Source organism: Hydra viridissima, unplaced genomic scaffold, assembly GCF_058129835.1.
Source record: "Hydra viridissima isolate aposymbiotic clone 2 unplaced genomic scaffold, HvirCarnegie_v1 scaffold_3, whole genome shotgun sequence".
In the NCBI taxonomy this organism is placed as follows: Eukaryota; Metazoa; Cnidaria; class Hydrozoa; order Anthoathecata; family Hydridae; genus Hydra; species Hydra viridissima.
The window spans coordinates 17,439,452-17,460,000 of NW_028324302.1; the positions used below are offsets into that span (position 1 = coordinate 17,439,452).

The 20,549-nt window shown below is 25.8% G+C and overlaps 1 protein-coding gene across 2 annotated transcripts in view; it reads left to right on the top strand.

Moving 5' to 3' along the window:
• Nucleotides 1-20,549, top strand: part of LOC145202212 (midasin-like) — a 49,168-nt gene that overhangs the window by 16,024 nt on the left and 12,595 nt on the right. For both annotated transcript variants that reach the window (XM_090081497.1, XM_090081498.1), the window contains exons 28-69: nucleotides 2,113-2,220; nucleotides 2,562-2,669; nucleotides 3,448-3,519; nucleotides 3,656-3,754; nucleotides 3,834-3,971; nucleotides 4,187-4,315; nucleotides 4,932-5,076; nucleotides 5,373-5,480; nucleotides 5,594-5,738; nucleotides 6,451-6,567; nucleotides 7,154-7,238; nucleotides 8,153-8,264; nucleotides 8,723-8,850; nucleotides 8,987-9,302; nucleotides 9,615-9,667; nucleotides 9,793-9,815; nucleotides 10,040-10,143; nucleotides 10,244-10,374; nucleotides 10,523-10,656; nucleotides 10,821-10,962; nucleotides 11,066-11,204; nucleotides 12,359-12,561; nucleotides 12,684-12,752; nucleotides 12,835-13,031; nucleotides 13,183-13,409; nucleotides 13,614-13,750; nucleotides 13,926-14,144; nucleotides 14,327-15,311; nucleotides 15,464-15,681; nucleotides 15,788-15,883; nucleotides 16,031-16,125; nucleotides 17,472-17,599; nucleotides 17,703-17,822; nucleotides 17,994-18,100; nucleotides 18,547-18,651; nucleotides 18,766-19,033; nucleotides 19,132-19,184; nucleotides 19,278-19,368; nucleotides 19,453-19,540; nucleotides 19,662-19,764; nucleotides 20,009-20,124; nucleotides 20,282-20,366. In XM_090081497.1, the coding sequence (XP_089937623.1) occupies nucleotides 2,113-2,220; nucleotides 2,562-2,669; nucleotides 3,448-3,519; nucleotides 3,656-3,754; nucleotides 3,834-3,971; nucleotides 4,187-4,315; nucleotides 4,932-5,076; nucleotides 5,373-5,480; nucleotides 5,594-5,738; nucleotides 6,451-6,567; nucleotides 7,154-7,238; nucleotides 8,153-8,264; nucleotides 8,723-8,850; nucleotides 8,987-9,302; nucleotides 9,615-9,667; nucleotides 9,793-9,815; nucleotides 10,040-10,143; nucleotides 10,244-10,374; nucleotides 10,523-10,656; nucleotides 10,821-10,962; nucleotides 11,066-11,204; nucleotides 12,359-12,561; nucleotides 12,684-12,752; nucleotides 12,835-13,031; nucleotides 13,183-13,409; nucleotides 13,614-13,750; nucleotides 13,926-14,144; nucleotides 14,327-15,311; nucleotides 15,464-15,681; nucleotides 15,788-15,883; nucleotides 16,031-16,125; nucleotides 17,472-17,599; nucleotides 17,703-17,822; nucleotides 17,994-18,100; nucleotides 18,547-18,651; nucleotides 18,766-19,033; nucleotides 19,132-19,184; nucleotides 19,278-19,368; nucleotides 19,453-19,540; nucleotides 19,662-19,764; nucleotides 20,009-20,124; nucleotides 20,282-20,366 (6,246 nt within the window). The remainder of the gene's footprint in view (nucleotides 1-2,112; nucleotides 2,221-2,561; nucleotides 2,670-3,447; nucleotides 3,520-3,655; nucleotides 3,755-3,833; nucleotides 3,972-4,186; nucleotides 4,316-4,931; nucleotides 5,077-5,372; nucleotides 5,481-5,593; nucleotides 5,739-6,450; nucleotides 6,568-7,153; nucleotides 7,239-8,152; nucleotides 8,265-8,722; nucleotides 8,851-8,986; nucleotides 9,303-9,614; nucleotides 9,668-9,792; nucleotides 9,816-10,039; nucleotides 10,144-10,243; nucleotides 10,375-10,522; nucleotides 10,657-10,820; nucleotides 10,963-11,065; nucleotides 11,205-12,358; nucleotides 12,562-12,683; nucleotides 12,753-12,834; nucleotides 13,032-13,182; nucleotides 13,410-13,613; nucleotides 13,751-13,925; nucleotides 14,145-14,326; nucleotides 15,312-15,463; nucleotides 15,682-15,787; nucleotides 15,884-16,030; nucleotides 16,126-17,471; nucleotides 17,600-17,702; nucleotides 17,823-17,993; nucleotides 18,101-18,546; nucleotides 18,652-18,765; nucleotides 19,034-19,131; nucleotides 19,185-19,277; nucleotides 19,369-19,452; nucleotides 19,541-19,661; nucleotides 19,765-20,008; nucleotides 20,125-20,281; nucleotides 20,367-20,549) is intronic.

Genomic DNA, 20,549 nt, shown 5'->3' on the forward strand with positions numbered 1-20,549 from the left:
TTTTTTCTGAATCAGCTCTGAAGTTCTCACTTTACAATTTTGCTGTTTTCTAGGCTTCAGGGGTTGTCCATGCGCTTCAAGATTACGTTTTATCTTGAAAACAGTTGATTTTGAAACTTTTAGGATGCTAACAATCTCCACAGGTTGTTTTTAGGCTCCTAACATTGTCACTATAGCTTCTCTTTTTTTCTTGAAAATTCATTTTTGTATGCTAATCTAGAACCAACTATTTCATTTTTCAGTGAAATTTACATTGAGTTACAAAATTCAAATGAAAAATTACATCAATCGACATCTACAAATTTTGGTAGGAAGTTTAAAAAAAGGTGTGCAATAGTTGTAGCCACTCAGTAAAGGCTCTCAAAAAATTTGTTTGTTTGTTTGTTTATAAATGGTTGTCTTATCTTTTCATAGCCTATAAATTTATAGGTATATTTGAATAACATGTACTGGTGCCCGAAGTATTTTTTGGGTTTTTTGGGTTTTTTTTTTTATCAAATTAAACACAATATAAATAATTTAATCTGTTCAATATTAAATACAGTTCATTGTAAAATAAAAAAAAAATTAAAACTACTTTAAAAAAATTTCTTCTGCAGTCACATGGTAGCAGCTATTTTGCCTCACTTATATTTTATTGTTTAGACATAATAAAATCAACAACTCCATCTTTACTTTTAACAATAGTTCTTATTCTTATACTTTTGTACATTCTGTTGCATGCACTGTGTTTTATTATATAATTGCCTTTGTGATAAATAAAATAATAAGAATTTTGTTTCAACATTTTCATTTTGTTAATATTTAAAAACAAACTAAAAATTCTTAAGTTGTTTCATAATGGAAAATAGCAATTGATTATGTTTCATAATGAAAAATAGCAATTGATTATGTTGCTAGTTGACATGCAGTTCAATTTTTTAAGAGTTTGCAGAGATCATAATTGCTAAAAAGTAGGATTATTTAGCAGTAGCATTTACTAAATAAAGAAAGTTTATAGGTTTTGAAGGCTATAAAATTTTTCATTTAGCAGATGATTTTATTAATTTTGTCACTAATTGAGCATTTGAAGACAAATAAAATATTATTGTATATCTAAAATCCTTCTAAAACCTGTAGGAGTCTGTAGAACTAAAACCTGTAGGGGCCTGAAGAACTGTTAGACAGAAAACTGAACACTACTTCATTTGCGGTTGTTATCACATTTTTCTTTGGACTGTCATATTCTGTGGTCCATCATATGATCATGATATTACTATATTCAAACAGTTTATCACACTAATGGAATCCAGGTACAGCAAAATGAGCTGCACTAATCATACATTGTAAATCAAAAGGCTTAGTGCAGTTCATCTTTTTTTAAATTGAAGTTTGTTTGAAGATTTGTTACAAGGCACCACTTTGAATACAGATTCCATAATAGACCTTTAACCACTAAAACACATATAGAAATATAAGATCATAAACTAGTAATTTGCTACAGGTGTGTTAGAAACTTTTCATTTTCATTATTAGTGTGAGATACTTGAGTGAAAAACTGGTTGTTTTTGCAATTTTCTGAAACAAAGGTTTTAACAGATGATGGGTACAGCGCTAAATAAGAAAGATGACAAGAATGCCTTAAAATAATCAATATCAAACTGCTCAGATCAAAAAGAACCTTTTCTCAGATTTGTATGTATCTAAATACAACAGAATTCTTCTATTTATTTGAAATTTTTTTATGGTTTTCTCAGAAAAAGATCCAGTTCAGTTCAAAGACAATAATAAAAACTGGCATAGCAAGCAAATACCAAGTAACAGAAAATGGTGAATTATGTTTTTTCAAAAACCTTACAATTTCCAGATTAATGCAAGAGAATCTCTATCAAATAAACTTAGATTTAAATGTTGATCATGTTTCAAAATTATCCTAAATTGTTAAAACTTAATAGTCAAAGTTGTTATTTTATATTACTAACAAATTTAATTTGATTTTCATAGTGATGTAATATAAAACCTGCTTAGGGTTTAAAGATTGTCAAAGTTTATTAAAGATCTGCTTTTGTTGTTTTTACTTTTTCTATTATAGAAGTAATTTGTTAATTAGGGTATAATTTGTTTTTTGTTTAGGTTTATGTGGATATGTTGAACAAAGATGATCTTGTTTCAATTTTAAATTCATTATTTGAGAACATACCTGATGATTGTATTTCAAAGATGGTTCGTTTTAATCAAACTGTAAGATAAATAATTTTTTGTATTTTAAAGCCTAATGTAAATTTTTAATTCTAGAGAAGGGGTGTTATAGTAGTTAAATTATATTCATTTTGAATATGTAGTAATAAAAAAAATACACATGCACACATGTGTGCATGTGTGTTTTTAAGTCAAAAATAGCATTTTAGAAATCAACTGTGTTTCTGTGGATTGTGTAAAATAAAGCCTTTTTATATTTACTTATACAAAAAAATTGCGTTTATTTCTTGCTGTATTCATGAATGGTGAATTTCCTTTAAAAATTTACAAATATATTCCTACACTTTTGTGTTAGAATACATCAAAAAATTTTCTTAATTTAGCTACACAAAGAAATTATTGTTGAATGTAATTGGGGAAAAAAAGGAAGCCCTTGGGAATTCAATGTGAGAGATCTTATAAGATGGTGTGAACTTCTTGAAAGAAATAAGGTAACTGAAGAGAGCTCATAATGTGAAAAGTTTTTTTACAATAACCTTTTTTTTTTACCTTGAAAAAAAATTTGGAGAATAAATTAACCATTTTCTTTGATGACAGGTTTTTCTGTAAAAAATAAATATAAATAAGAAGTAAGAATTTTTCAGACTTTTTCTTTCAATAGTACATTTTCCAAAAGCAGGCCAATGTTTTTAGCCAATCAGATTTTAAATGTTGTGAAAAGGTGTTTAATCTTTTTTTTAATTTTTATTAAAAGTAAAATTTGTAAGTTAAGCAATAAAAGAATATTTTGCAATCAATCATAGAAAATTTTAAAGGAAAATGATATGAAAATGACATGAAAGATATTTGAAGTAAAATCATAGAAATGTTACAGAAAATTTATGTATATATTTTGAATATCAAATGAGTCTATTTTACTAGAAAACAAATAAAATCTATATTTAAAGTACTTTATAAAATATTCATCTGTCTGATGATGTTTTCCCTCAAAGCAGTGAGCAGAAATGAACGTCACACTGGTATTCTAACTATTTGGATTTTTTCAGAAATTTTTTGAAAAGATTTTTTTCCTGATACATTTTAAATTTGAATGTATTAGAATTTACAACTGGTGAAATTATATAGAAATATAGTTATATAGAATATTATATAGAAATAATAATTTTTACATATAACTCAACTATGGCATGAAAATAGTAATCTAGTATATTAAACTTTTACTTGATAAATAATAATTTAAATATTTCAATTTTAATGATTTAATTTCAGGATTCTCATCCAGGTGATTTCATCTCAATGATCTACTTGAATCGTATGAGAACTGTTGAAGATAGAGAAAAGGTGAAATTAATGCTAAAAGCAATAATCTGTAATAACTTGTAATAACTATTTAGTATTTTTCTGTTTTGTTTTTAATGTTTAAAAATTATTTAAATTAAATTATTTTATATATCTGAATTTTAATTTCCATTTGCAGATGTTGTTGTTGTATGAAATTATTTTTGAAGACAAAGATATGATGCAAAGAAGGAAAACTAGCCAATGTTTGTTTGAACTCAATCAAAACAAGTTTAAGGTAACAAAAGTTATCTTTTGCTATGCTATTTTTATTACTTTGTTATTTTGAAGGTTTAAATATGGTTTAAATTTTATAGGTTGGTTTTTCTGAACTACTTCGCTCCAAGAAAGCAATTCTGATCAATGAGTTATCCAGTTTACAGTTGCTACGTTATTCCTTGCCTTACATTGAAGCCATCATGAAGTGTATAGAAATGAATTGGATGTCAATCTTAGTATGTGTAAAATTAATTTTTGATTTAAAAAATAATAATAGAATGAATTTGATAGTGCTATGTTGAAAAAGAAATAGCAATCTAAATTTGGTTTCATAAACTTTTTCAAACTTTTCCAAAGTTTGGAAAATTTCATAGCTTTAAATAAAGTATGTTTTTAACTAAAGTCAAAATATTTTGGATTGTTATGATTATCTAGCAATTTTCCTACAAAGGTTGGATATGAATGCAGTGGGAAAACAAGTATTGTTCATCTTCTATCACAACTCACTGGTCACCCTTTGCATATACTATCCATGAACAGCAGTATGGATACTATGGATATAATTGGAGGTTTTGAACAGGTTAGTTAGGAACAGGTTGTAATTATTTGAATTATAAACTTAGTTAACCTAAATAATAAATTGACAAAAAATTTTCAAATTTCCTCTTGTAATCATTGTAAACATTTAAATTTCACAATACCACTATCATGCACATTCTGAGCATTTCAATTTTTCAGTTCCACACTTATACCCATTACAGTTATACCATTATAGTTCCACCATTACAATTCTATGCTTATCCTCTAGATGTAAACAATCATAAAACTTGGATTAACATCTTCATTGATATTTAGTCTTCATTTTAAGATCATTTAGCAGTTACTAAAAATTTTTGATGAAAATAACATAATACTTAATTTGAATTGTCATATTTTACAAATTTTATTTTGATAAGGTGAAATAGTGTTGGTGTAAATGTCTTAAAAGTGATTAGCTGATCTGTTTGCAAGTTCTACTCTGGTCAAATGTATATAAATTACATCTAAATTTACACTTTATAAAATGATTTAATTTAGATGAAGTTCATAAAGATTTCTTCTCAAAATGTTAATTCAATTAAATTAAAATTTGGTTTTTTAAAAATGTCTTATTAAAGCTGCCATTCAATCAACCTTTATTCAAATTTTATTTCTAGGTGAGTAAGTATATCGCTATTGATGAACTTCTACATAAATGCATACAGGAGGTTGAACAAGCGATAGCATTTTGCATAAATGCTGATTTAATCCAACACATTGACAAGCTTCTTTATGACAGACAAAATCTACAAAAAGTATTTGGTATCAATTACTCTTTTCAGCATCTTTCATGATTCTTTACTTAAAAAGATATTTTATCCTTTTTCCTAAGGCACTATTAAATAGTTTTTTACATATAATAATATTAGATATTTTTTACTTCATTTAATGTTTTTTTTGTTAGCAAGAAAATTCTTCCCAACCTTCCCCTTTCCCTTTCTTCATTTCTGCTCTTTTTTTTTTTTGTTTTTTTTATATTGTCACATATTTGCTAGTTTTTTCACATATTTATTAGTTTTTTCACATATTTATTAGTTTTGCTTATTATTGTGCTTTAGAAAAAAAAGAAGAAAAGAAGCTTCAAATATTGATAGATGAAGTCTACAGTATTTTGGTGTCAGTTGTACAGTTTACTCAGTCTTTTGGATACAACTGTAGTTATTTAGGTATTGTTTAAATTTTTAAAAGTTATTAAAAAAATAATATCTTTCATTTTTTAATATTAAGTTTTATTATTAGTTACCTACTGAGCTTATTTCCTCTTCATTTTGTATTTTAGATGTTTTGTTCAAGAAACTGACTTCTATTAAAGAAGATGACAATACGAAAACTCAAGGTGGAAGATTTGAATGGGTAGATGGTGTTTTAGTAAATGCAATAAAAAATGGTCACTGGTTGTTGATTGATAATGCCAACTTTTGCAGGTTAACTTTAGATTTCTTAAGTTTCTAATTTAAACAAAAAAAGTTGTTCTGATACTTTTCTGTACAGTATGTACAGAAATAATAGCAAATAACAATAAGCTAATACAATAAATTTTTAATTAAGAAGTGGGTAGTTTTAGGTATACAGTAGAAATGTTTTTTTTTTTTTTAAAATATGCTAAGGTATGAGGACTAAAAATCAGGGAACTATTGGACCAAATGGATTAAATGTTTTGTGGACTATGAAGATGGTCAGTTAACAAACATACAAAGAGAAGAAAAAACTAAAGAAACTTCTCATTATTTTGAACAAGAGCACACAAACTATCCTATCTCTGAAAAGAAGTTATATAAAATAATTAATGAACCAATTCCTACCGGTTCATTAGTTGCCAAAAGTTTGAAGATTGAAGCACTTCAAATGATCATTCAGAACTAAAAATCTTGCATCTGTCAAGTTATTAGACTTATCAAATAAGTCAAATAACTGAACAGATGCAGTCACAAATGCACTCAACTCACATTTTAAAGAAAATCTGGAAGGAACATTCTATAAATGTTATCCAAAGTTTTACCTTTTTTTAATCTGTACGGACCTATTTTGAGAACTCTAATAATAAAAAACAGGGGTTATTATAAAATTTGTGATTGCAAATAGTATTTATTATGGGTGTTTAATTAAGTTTGTATGTAATGTAATAGTCTTATTTAGCTCAGCTGTGCTTGATCGTTTAAATGGTCTTCTTGAGCCTGGCGGTGTGTTAACAATTGATGAAAGGGGAGTAGTAGATGGCGAAGTAACAAGTATTAAGCCTCATTCGGATTTTAGGTAAATGAAATTGTAATCAAACTGTGTTAGATTTTTAGTATTATATGAACCCTGCTAATAATTCTACATAACAGTAATGTAGCACTTTGTACCAATTGTAGCTAAAACATAGCATACCAAATGGTGATTGCAAATAATTCATAGAGTTTTTCCAACTTCAGAGCAGTTTTGAGTATTTAGCATGAAAAAATGAATATTTCTGGTGTACCCATTTTTTCAGTGTTAAATATTTACACAATATTTAGTAACAATCTTGTAGTTTGTTAAAAAAGTAGGTGCAGTACCTGGAATAATATTGATTGACTGTCTGTTATAGTGTAATTGGTTAAGAGTTTGTAGGATACAGTTTGATGTTTAATATTAGATTTTATAGTTACAGGAAAAGACAATAATGTATAATACTAAACATGAAACTCTAAAATTTAAACATTAAACTTTAAATGTGTGCTGCTTTTAATATTAATTGCTATAAAAGAAAAAGTCTTCTAAATCATTTGAATGTCAAAATTTACAAAATACATCATTTTTTGTAAATTTTATTATTCTAATGATTCAGATATCATTATCATCTCATTTTGGTTTTTAGGATATTTATGACCATGAATCCAAAGTTTGGTGAAATTTCAAGAGCAATGAGAAATCGAGGAGTAGAGATGTTTATACTTTCAGAGGTTGACTATCAATAAAATTATGTTTTTTAACTAAAAAATAAATAAAAATGGTAGAAAATGGTAAAAAAAATAAAAATAAAAAAATAAAGATGGTAGATTTTAATAGCCTTGGTTTACAAAATAAAATTTTCATTTGATTCACTAAGAAATTATCAGTCTTATCCTGTTTACTTATGGGCAATCTATTGAATATCATCTGGAATAACTTATTGTCTTTTCTAATAATTTTTAATAGATCTAATTGTTAAAACAAATTTTTTAAAAAAAAACATTTAAAAAACCATAAAGTTGTCTATTAATTTAATATCCTGTAAATAGTTTCCAGGAAAAATTATCTTTCCAGCAAAATTTTTATTTTTTTTTCCAAAAATATTTCAATATCAGAGTAAATTGAAGAAGTATGTGTCAATAGCAACTTTTTCTTAATATTTTTAATTTTATCAAAAAACTTAAACCCTTTTTTAAATTTTTATTTAACTGAATTTAACTTTGTTTAATTTGATAACTCTTTATACATTTTAATTTTAAACTTTATTATATGCTACATACTTCAGAAAATCAACAACTTTTTAAAGTTGTTGATTTTCTGAAGTATGTAGCATATAATAAAGTTTAAAATTACAATTTCATTATTGATTTGCTTTCCACATCAATAAACAAAAATAAATTTATTAGAGAAGTTATTTCAGTTAAATATGATATGAGGGAAGTTTCTTCTCAAATTTTCTGAGCTATTTTCTTAAAATAACTGTCCTGCCAGATTTTTCCAGGTATCCCAATTAATCCAGTGTATCAAGCAAAAAGATGAAATCCACCAAGATATGATATCCATTTAAATCCCTATTTTGGCACATCGACGTTGTTTTTTTATTTTTGGCAATATTTTATTATTTAATATTAAACATTTTATTTAGAATGAAGGAGTGGTCAAAGATGAAATCGACACCAAACTTTTAATGCAATCAGTTAAATGTAAAAATGATCTAATTCCTGGATATCTCTCTTCAATTTTTGATTCAAAAAATGGTTATTAGTTAATTCTTGGTTTGTTTACCTCATCAACCCTTTATTATTATTATTACTACTATTATTATTATTATTATTATTATTATTATTATTATTATTATTACTACTATTATTATTATTATTATTATTATTATTATTATTATTATTATTATTATTATTATTATTATTATTATTATTATTATTATTATTATTATTATTATTATTATTATTATTATTATTATTATTATTATTATTATTATTATTATTATTATTATTATTATTATTATTATTATTATTATTATTATATATATATATATATATATATATATATATATATATATATATATATATATATATATATATATATATATATATATATATATATATATATATATATAAAGAGATGTTTTTATATTATAAATGTGCTTTATTTTATCATCTTTTTTCAATAAAATTTATAACAATTTTACAAACTATAGTTTCACAAGTATCAATCATTAAAGCTGCACAAATTTTTTCAACATTGACAAGACATGGTTTTAGCTCTAAAGAAGCAATAGCCCACTCTTACTTGGAAAGTTGTGCAATATTTGATTCCACCTTTAAGGTAACCATTTCACTTTTTTTATATGATCCAATTTTTAAGAAGTTGGTAGTTGTTTGCTTTTTTGTGCTAACTGTTGTTTTCTATATTTGTTACAATCTTAAACAATTTGTTTTTTATTATTTTTTTTTTAAATTAGAATTTCTCAGACTTAGAGTCTTGTGACATTAATTCAGCTAAAGAGTTACAGTTTATAGCAAATGTGCCATCTATGCAAACCATATTGAATTCAACAGAACTCTCACTATGTATGAGAAATAGTTTACCAATTTGGGCAACTTGTAAATCTGATTTCATTTCCCTAAAAATTGCTTTCTTGATCTTTTGTGAGAGAGTAAATTTTGAGCATCTGGATTTTTGTTTGTTTTTCTATAATGAAAAACTATCCAATATCCTTCCAAGCTTGCTGTATGATATTGGATTTACACTAAAATATATATCTGAGGGACTTAATGGTAAGATTTTCATACTTTTGAATTACATTATATATGTATGTATGTATATATATATATATATATATATATATATATATATATATATATATATATATATATATATATATATATATATATATATATATATATATATATATATATATATATATATATATATAATAAACATAACATTGCTTAACCAGGCTTTTTTCATATGACAGTTTAAACATAAGTTTTCAAAATTCCTCTCATAACTTTTTAGAGTTATAATGATTATTAATTTGGTACACTATAAATTGTGTGTTTAAGAGTTGTATAAACCGTTTTTTATAGGAGATTTTAAGAAATTGGGTTCAATATTACATTTGGTGAATAACACTCACAAGGTAAAATATGTATTTTATGTCTATTTTTTTATATATGTATTTTAATGGTAATCAAAGTTAGATTTTTATTTTGATTACAGCATTTATAGTTTGTCATAGAAGTTTTTTTTAAATAATTTTTTTAGGTTGACTTGCCTTTGGTTCAAAGGTAATTTCTCTTATTACATACATTGATGCAAAAGGTGTTCAATATAAAAGAACCACTAAAATGTTTTTGATTTATTTTCACTAAGGCTTACTCTTTTTATTAGGTGAAATGATTACAGCCAAGTATTTGAATTTACTTAGTAATATTTAGAAAAATTGCAATTTAAAGAGTGACATAAAAAAATTTTCTATTTTTTTTTTTTTTTTTTCTTTTTCTTTTTATAGAATGTATTTCTACTTAGTCCTTTGTTTTTCTGGCTTCAAAACTGTTCTTTTTAAAGATGTTGATGAAAGTTCAATTTTCTATTACTCACAATCATTTTCTGCTGGTAAGATACACGTTTTTTTTTTGTTGATGGCCATACAAATTATTGTAAAAAAAAAAAATAACTGTAAAATTGATTTTCTTTGTGATCTCATAATGTTTAGGTAAAGCAAAGCTTGGAGTTGAGCATAAATGTATACCCTACCTTTTTATTACTTTCAATAAGCTTATAAGCTTTATTGAAAACATATGGATAAAAAGTATCTCTTTTGCAACATGGGAAGACTTCGCCAAGGTTTTAGTTTGTTATTAAAATTTAATTGAGTTGTTGATTTTTTTTTTCTTTAACAAGAAACTCAAAGAAATAAAGAAAATACAAGATATTTTTTCAAACTATATTTTTATTAAATTATTTTTTACCTATTAACTACATTATTATACAGGTTGAACATAGCTTTCAATGGTTTTACCGTTTTATTTCGTTCTGCAAATCAAGCTCATATCATTACAACCAGTTTCTACTTTTACACTGGAAATGGTTTGCAGAGGAGTTCTTATCTACATCTGGGTTTACAATGTAAATATATTTAAAATTTTTATGTTAAAAAAACTTTGTGGTGTATATATAATAATTTATTAGTATTTATAAATAAATTATGAATATTTTAAAGCTAAATTATACAATTAAATATGTTAATTTACATGAATAGTAATGTTTTATGAGTCCATTGAATTTTTTAGAGGCTTACCTGAAGATTTGGAATTATGTTTGCAACAGTTGAATCAAATATTTCAATATAAATGTAACCAATTCTTACTCTCAATTCAAATAATGGTTGGACAACCAGCAGCTTTCACTTACCTTGAACAAGAAAAGTTATTGGTAGGAAATCAACCCAATTTATTGTTTTTATTTTAGTTTTTATGAATCTTAACAAACCATAAGTTTTATACTAGAAGTCAATTTAAAGAAAATTTTTTTTTAGAGTGTCATAAAAAAAGTAGCAGAAAAGATCTGTTTTTTGCCTAAAAGTGAATCTGTGTCTGCTCTCAGTAAAAAAACACTTAGTTTGTTTTCAAACCTATGGTTGACTAAGACCTATTGTCAAGAAACTCACTGTAAAAGTAAAAACTTAATTATTCTTTTAATTTCTGTACCAATAATCAATAATTATAATCTACCACAAAGTTATTGATCATTATAATCCATCATCAAGTTATCTTTAATTATAAGTTATTATTATTTACATGGCGAGTATAAAATTTAGCAGTGACTATTACCTTGTATATAGGTAAAAATCTTTTATATAAGATTATTAACATGAATGAAAATTGCTGTGGCGCTCCATAATAGATTTTCATTATTATATATTTAAATTATCATTTAGAAAATGTAATTTATTATTTTTTTAAAGAATAAATTAAAGTTTATAAAATACCCATGAAACCTGAGATTGTACTTCTAGAACTTTGTTGCAAATGTCTGGAGTAATCTTGAGTACATTATTTAGAGATTTGAAGAAAATTTACCGAGTCTTTTTAAAATGAAAAATTTTGAAAACAAATGCTAAGAGAAGATGTCTATGTATATAAAATACCTCCATAATAATTTATCTTATTGAGTCTCAGGTTAGTTTATGAGGCGTTAGAAATTATCTGTATATTATTAGATTGATAATATACAGGTAATTCATGGAAATGTTAACAAAAAAGTTAACAAGAAATACTCTCAGCTGCAAAGTATTGGCAAGAGGTTTATGAATTTGTTCAGGACAGAGCAACTTGTCACACTTCTAGAGTTACAATTACATGGCTTATGGTTTAAAGGAGTAAAGTTTTGCTGTGAGGTGCAACAGCCCTCAATGTCATTGAAAATGTCAGGGATGTGATGAAAAATGCAGAAGAGATAAGTAAACTACAAATACATACTGCAAAGTATACCATAAAATAGACTTACAGAACCTTGTTAAATATATCTGGGGAAATCTTAAATTAGGCCACCTTTGACTGTTAGTTAATAGTATGAACAAAAGAATAAATAAATTTTTTGATGTCAACAGTGACAAAATGGACTAATGTCATTTGGTTCAGATTTAACAACCTTTTAGGAAAAATAAATTATTTAGTAGGAGGTCACTGCCAGATTTTATGGTTGCTATGTATTATTTACAACTATGTATAATGTATTATCAAGTTTTCTTTATCATTTGTCATTATATTCAATTATCTATTTCTTTATCTATTAGTTTTTTTAACTAGTGTTTAATTCTTTTTGTTAGTTGAAAATTTGTACAGTGAAGTTGTTGCACTTCAAAATGATTCAAGTTGGAGTGTCCATTTTTATGACTTTTCCAGAGCTCTTTTACTATCAAGCGCTTTTAAAATGTTGAAAAACAATTTAAAATCAACTGATCATTTAATAAATTTTGCAATAAACTGGAACTTAAAATGTTTGGAAAATGAAGGTTGTCGCAAACTAAAGGTGATGCTAATTGTTAAAGTGTCTTATTCTCTTTAATTTTAAGTTAAAAGAGTTTTTTACAAATGTTTTTATTTAATGGTAAAATTTAATTTTATTCATTAAACTTTATTGCTAAAATTTAGAATTTTGAGCAACATTTAATGTTGGATGCTTATAAAGAATTTTTGAAAGATTCTTGCCTTAAAGAAAACGTAAGAAAGAATATTTTCTGAAAAAATGAAATAAATTTTTTTTGAACCCAACGGTGTTGTATAACCATAATTTTCTTTTCAGAGTTTACGAAAAACTATTAGTTCCTGCGCTTCATTAATTCTTTTTCTCAACAATCATGTTGACACAAACAACCCTGGGCAATCACTTGTTTGTGTTACACTTAGAGAGTTTGATGGTCTGAAGAAAAAGATATTTGACATATGTTCAATACTTTGGGTGAATTCATGTATCTTAATGAAGCAATATGATATATTTATGTAAGTTAAATTTTTATTGTTCAATTGGTTTAAGTTAATTTGGCTTTATTCAACCCTGTGTACTAGCATTCTGTTTAATTATATTATTTTAATATCAAAACACTTTAAAGAATTTAAAATAGAATTAAAACGAAATTTTTGTTGACTTTAGCGATGATTTAGTGTACATTTCAATCAATGATATTTTGACCCTTTTTAAAAGTATGAAAGTATGCTTGACCGGAAAAGATGAAACCAGATGTTTCCCTGTTAACTTAAATGAAATTCTAAACATAGGATGTGATATAAGAAGTTTAATTGTTAATCACTCAGAAAAATTTGATGGAGTGGACATAATTTTAGAAGCCTTACAAGATTCTCTTCTTCAAATTTCTAACAGTGAGTTTTTTTTTGTTTTTGTGTGGTAATAAATTTTATTCTTTTGCTTGTCAATAAACTTTACAAGAACTTTAACACTACTGCTATTTATTCTCATCTAATTTATAAACTCCTGCACTTATGCTGAATTTCCCAACTCTGTTTATTCAAAGAAATTATTTATGCAAGGTATTTTTTTGTAATTGAATGTTATTTTAATTGTAGATAAGTATAAACAAGAGGTGGTAGCTGGAATATTGTCCTGTTATTCTGGTTTGTTAATGTTTCACATTTTGAGACCAGTCAACAAATATGATGTTGTTGAAGAAAAAAAACTCAAATTGCACTATCTTTATCAAGAGGTAATTAAAACTAAAATCTTTTTTTTTTTTATACTTTTAGAATTTTAATTAAACTTCTATTATCTATAGGTTTCATGTTTCTAATAGTTACAAGAAGAAAGTTAATTTGGATAGGGAGAAATTTTTTTTTAGAAAATAAAAATTTTTTTTGTTGCAAAAAGTTCTTTATTTTCAGTTAGAAGATGTAAATAAAGAGTTGGCTGTGCGTTTCAAGGCTGAATATATTTGGACTGGATTCTCATCATTAAAATTTGAAAAATGTGATAATCAAAAATTGGAATACTTGACTTCTAATCCTGAGCGTGTGAAATGTTTACTAGCTTTGAGAAAACTTCTTCAGATTGAGATAGAAAACACTACTTGTGAGCTGCCCGTACGACCAAACATTACTGAGGTAGTTTATTTAAACTATTTATGAAAAAATAATTTACTTTTAGAAATAAATGAAATGCTTTCAAAAGGAAAATGCTTTCAAAAATAACATTAAAAAAAGTACAATTAAAAAAACTAATACTTTTTTTAAAACTCAGAAAACTAATAATTATACAAAATGTTAAGTGTGCTTTTGTGCTTTAGTATCAACAAATATATGATGAATTTGATCATTACGTTACTTCGATTGGCAATGAGCGCAATATCATTCAGCTTGTTCAATTAGCACAGTTGCATCTCTTAAATAAAGATGAACCAAATGCGACATTTATCAAGCAAGTCTTAACCATTCTTCAAAAGCTTAATGCATGGAATATATCTTCTGCACAATTTGTTTCAAAAATGGAGATACTCTATCCATTTTATAAAGATATTACAACAATACCTTTAGTAGCTATACAAAAGTGCCAAGCAGGATTTTCCTTGTTAAGGGATGCTTTGAATTCAATGCTTGCTAAAATACACTATACTTACCCATCCCAATGTGATAATACTATGCTGGTATTTCCTTGGGATGTGTTTGATAAAATTTGTAATTTATGGCAGTATAGTTCTTTGGAAGCTGCTAGATATTTATGTAGTGAAGAGCTTCACCTTGCATTAAGCAGTATTGAAAAGGCGCCTGATATAAATGATATCAAGTTGTTTACCCTTCATACTGCTTTACTTAAGCTTGCTGAGCACAAATTATCTAACAAGATTATGGATGCTCAAACCACCAGTATGTTGCATAATCTTCTAGAGAAACTCTTTAATATTTGGACAATCACGCAATATCAAGAGAAGCAAAAACAAAATGAAAGAGAATCTCTGTTTAGGTATAAATCCCAATCACATTGTGAAGAGAAAACTGAAGAAGAAGAAGACCTGGAGTTACAAGAAAAACTTTTTCCCACTTATGAAAGTCAGTTCCTCAATCTAAAAATTGATTCAAATCTTGAAACCAAAGTTGAGGAAAAATCTTTTAGTGTAGATTGTGTTGCAAATGTTGATCAAAAATTAGTGTATGATGCAATAAAATCAATATATTTGAATGTAAAAAATGATCAGAGGCAGAAATCAAAATCAAAAGTTTCATCTTCATTGTTTTATGCGTTATCCATTCTTAAGATGGAACATGTTTTTTCAAGTACAATAATTGTTTCTTATATTGTTATTTTGGTTTTCTATCAAGTGCATTTTTAGTTTTTCACCAGAAATATAAACAATATTAAAATGCTTATCATTAAGAAACACAAGATTTTATTTTTTTTTAATACATTGAATGTTATTTACCTTTAGATATTAACTTTGACCACTGCACAACAGCACTATTTATAACCTTTTCGGAGATAATGCAGCATATGTGCATTGATGAACAAACTCAAATTGATAAATTTAATATCTACATTGACTGCAACATTCGTGAATCTTTATGCTGTCAAAGTATTTTACAAGAGTTCCTTATTTATGTGAGGAAACTGCTGATGGAATTTACTGATCATCCAGCCCTAAAACAGGCACAAATAATTATTAACTTTAGTGAACTATATACCTTTGCAAATACAACATGACTTTGTTTCATTCACACAAAAAAAAATTGACTCATTTTAAAAAAATGTTTAGATTGAAAAAGTGATTGACTATCTCCTTTCGCTATCTGTTTACAGCCCATTGATGAAGTTTGTGTCAGGATTTGAATTTTTATTAAGTCAATGTAATGTAAGCATTAAAAATTTCAAATATATTTATTACTCCTAATTTCTTTCCTATTTCACCTTTTATATTTAATGATCTGTACAATATGGCAATAGTTTAGAGTTATACTTTATAAGCCTTAACTCATCAGCAATCTGTACTGTAATTTAGAGCTGGGAAGATTATGCAGGATCACATGTTTCATTAAAACAGCATTTGCAAGCTGTCTCACAAAAAATTCTTGAATGGAGGAGGATTGAGCTCAAGTTTGTTTATCCTTTTTTTATATAAAAGTATTTTGAAATTTAAGTAATATTAGGATTAAAGGATATTAAAAAGTTTTATAAAAGTTTTTTTTTCTAATTGAGGGGTCTAGTTTTCATATAACTGTTTCAAATTTCAAACTCAAAAGTTTATAAGTTCTTATTTTTGTTCTGAAATGGTTTTCAAATACTATGCTTTGTGCTTTAGCTATTAACACCTTTTTAGTGAGAATTTCTTAACAACTACAAATATGTGGTTGTTGAGATAAACTACTAAACATTACATAGCTTTATGCATTTTTGCAGCTTCTACATCACTGAAAATGAACTGCAATAAAAATTAGCATACCTTTATGGGAACCATGAACTGTTTTATGCCCTACTTGATGGTGGATTATAATGGACCTTGTTCTAATTTAAGACTAATACTGTATTCTATGGTAGTAAAGCTTTATCAAAATCAAAGAATCTGGACTCTATATATTTTTTGCATTTTTTCAATGATTATTAAAAGCTGAGTAATTTTTTAATTCTTGGAAGTACTTAATTCTTTTAATTCTTGGAATTCTTGGATATAATGATCTAAATTCCAAAGAAGAAAATAGTTTTCTTTTTTTTTTTTTTTTAAACTGAAAACTAGTGAAGCTTGGGTTTTTACGAGGTTTTAAGTTTTGAGAGAAATTTTTTTTTTTTTACATTTGATAAAGTGGGAAGAGTGAAGCTCCTTGTTCTACACTTTCAACAACAATGAAAGGTAGTGAAAATGTATGCTGCAAATTCAAAAGTTCATTTATTTATACCTTAAACACCTTGCTAAAAAACTTTTTTTAAAGTTGGATTCTGATAAACTTTGCAAAGAGGATCAAGATTGTTGGTTATTGTTTTGTTTTGTTTTGTTTGTTTTTTTGTTTTTTTTTAATAAGCATCTTTGCTGTTTTACTTGAAGTTAATTCAAGTCAAACCAAAATGTACAAAAAACATCATAAATTTTTTTTAAAGATTTTTTTGATCAAGAACCTTCAGCACTGTAAATAAGATAAAAAGGGAGTTTTGCTGGATTCATGTATACATATTATTTATATCAACCATATAATTCATTTATATCAACCGTATATTTTATTCATATCAGTCATAAAGGTTTGAGAACTTTTGGAGAAAAATAAATTAGAAACGTAAAAAAAAAACTTTTTTAAGAGTGGTCTTGTTTCAAAAATGTATTTGCATATAACTTCAGATATTTTATTAGTACCCCTCAGTTAAGCTGATGTTTTATGTAATGAAAAATAAAGTTTTGTTTTGATTTAAAAAAAAGAATTTTTAAAAAAATTGCATGTTCTTTTCATCTTAAGTGAATGGAAGAATTTGCTTGACCAAACAGAATATGAAGCAGCTGATGTATCATCATTCTGGTTTCATTTCTACAATATATGCCACAATTTACATGAAAAGAATGAAGAGGAAATAAAATCCACATTAGGTCACAGTCTCCATATTTTAAATATAAATAGTAAAGAAATTGTTTCAACTTTTACAATTTAAATATTTTTTTCTTTATTTTAAACTTTCTCCAATTGCTTTAGATTTGATAGTATTAGCTTTGAAAGAGTTTTTTGAAGGGTCAAATGTTGGAGAGTTTGCATCACGATTAGAACTTGTTTACACTCTATATGCATACCTAAGTAACAATGGTGCTGAACAAGGTAATAATGCAAACTGAAATTTTTTGGTCTAAAGCCTTTAAAAAGGTACAAAGGTTAAAGTTGAAAGAATTAGTGAATAAAATATTTTTCTTCTGATGCATCTTTTATTAGAGAAACTTTTATATCTTGTATGTAACAATTTTTTTTTACTATGAAGATTTTTTGTTAAAGGTATAATAAATGCAATATGGAATACTTGGATGTATTATGGACAGTTCCAATATGCTGTTGGACTATATATCTCTGAGGCAAAAAAACCAATTGAGCATCAGTTAAAAGTAATTTGCTTTCTTCTTTTGTTATATATTTTATATTTTCATCTTGTTTAAAACATCCTCTGGTTTTATTTCTGGCATATGTTTAATTAAAATCAAAGGGCTTTCAATATTTAAATGTAAATTTCTGGTTTTTGTAGGCCTTCTGGTGTTTATTGGTTCTTTTAATTTTAACTTTTTTTTGTTCTTTGTCTTACAATTGTTTTGGTAATGTGAATTGTATATGTTTGCCAATTTAGGCAGCATTAAATTAAATGGAATTTGTTAAATAAATAGTTTCTTTAGTGGAACAGTCTGTAAATATGAGCGTATTATAACTTTCAGAAGCTATTTACATTAATTTTTGATTAATTCAATATTATTTTTTAAATCCTGTATAATAAATTTTCTATCATGATTACGTTGTATTATGTTTTACTATTTTGTTGTTCTTAAATCTGCTACTTTAGGATTTCGTTAAGATAACAAAATGGACAGATATTAATTACTATGCATTGAAAGATACAGTTTCAAAGGCTCATAAAACACTCAGGAAGTTTGTACAAAAGTATAAGGTATTTGTTTTACCTTAATAATTTAACATTTATAATTGTATTTTTTAAAGAGTTGTTTTAACAATTACCAAATTTACAAATGTTATTTGGTCTGCAATTTATTTTGTTTATTAGAAAATATTGAGAGAACCAGTGCTTCAATTTTTTAAAGATATGAAGGCATTAACCTCAAGTTCTGAAAAGCATGCAAGTGAAAAGATATTTGAGTTTGCTCTAAGTATCAATAAAAGATTATTTATTGATTCTCAAATGGCTGATTTTACTATAACTAACTTTCTAAATAAAGTCCCAAAGTTGCAGTTTAAAATGAAAAAACACATTAAGTATATTGCAGAATCTATGGACTATGGTTCACTTACTCAAACATTAGATGAATTTACAGGTAGAAAACAGTTTGGGAACTTTTTCTTTTTAAAATTTCCTCTTTTCCTTCAATTTCTTGTTTAAATTTCTGTTATTGTATTTTTGCCTTAATTTTAGGGGAGATTATAGAAAGTGTTCTGGAGCTTCAAAAAGATAACATATCCAGTTTGGTAAATGTTTGAAATCAATTTGATATGAATTGAAATTAAAACTTAATTTTTGTTGTTAATAATTATTGTTGATATGCACATTTATTGTTTTAGCCAAAGGAGAAACAAAAAAGTGCACGCAGCCTGTTGCAACAGCAGAAGAGAAAAGCACTCTCATTACTATTTCGTGAACTGCGGAGAATTGGTAAAATAATGTTAATTTGTGTTCTCAGAAGTGTTCTTAATGTATTCTGTTTAACTTTCAGAATATTTTTTGTTTCTGTTACAGGAATTTCATACAGAAAAGGAATTTTATTGTCATCCAATGAAGAAGACTTGTCTAATATCCCTGTTTTGGATGAAAATAAGTTTAATGAGTTAGTCATTCTATTTATTTTAGGCATATTACTTTCTTTTTTGTTTATGTTTTTTTTTTATTCTTTTGTTTTTATCTGTTCTTTAGTAGTTGAATTTAAAGATTTGGACTTGTGTATTTAGATTTAGAGAGACTAAAGATATAATAGTAACTGCAAACTTGTACTATTTTCGCTGCATTGCCAAAAACTCATTCTTTAATTCTACACTTTGTTCTCCGTCCAAGGTAAAAATATTTAACTTATGGTAATAGTAAAAATAATGTTTAGTTAGCAGTTAAAGTAATAGTTGACTCTGACAGGTAAATTTGTAATGATTTAATAATAATCTGTATAATGATTATATAGTAATATATAATTATATAGTGATAATCTGTATTGATCATATGATTATTGATCTATTGATGATTGTTAATCTTTTGATTTTTTAAAACTTATGTTAATTTTTTTTTTCTTTTTTTTTTTAAATAGGAACTTAGTCCGTCAGAAATTTCAAGGTTCAAAGGGTTGTGTGGTCATCTGCATTTCTTGGTTGTTGAACAAAGGAAACAGATACTGGGGCTAGTAACTGGTCTTCATCATCTCAGGTAGATCTTAGAATTATGTCAGATGTTTTTTTAATATTTTTATTTTCCTGTTTTTTTGCTTGTTTTTGAAAAATTTTTATTTTTCTTGAAAATGGTTTATTTTTTAAATTGAATTAATAGTAAAATGTAATGCAATTTATTTGCAAAATTTTTCTAGGAGTTCAAAAAAGTGTTGTGAAGAGTTAAAAAGTTCAAAAAATTATGGAATTTTACCACCTCAAAATACCACTAAACACTGGCATGTAAGTTATTAAAAAGGTTATAAGTTCAATTAAGTTAAAGTATTAGTAGTTTCTATATGAAACTGTAGAATTTCAATTTCTTTTGGAGTTGATTTTTAAAAAAGTTCTCATGATCTCCATCTTTATCTTTGTATTTATATATATGTTTACTAAGTTAAATTATAACAAATACCAAAAGTATTA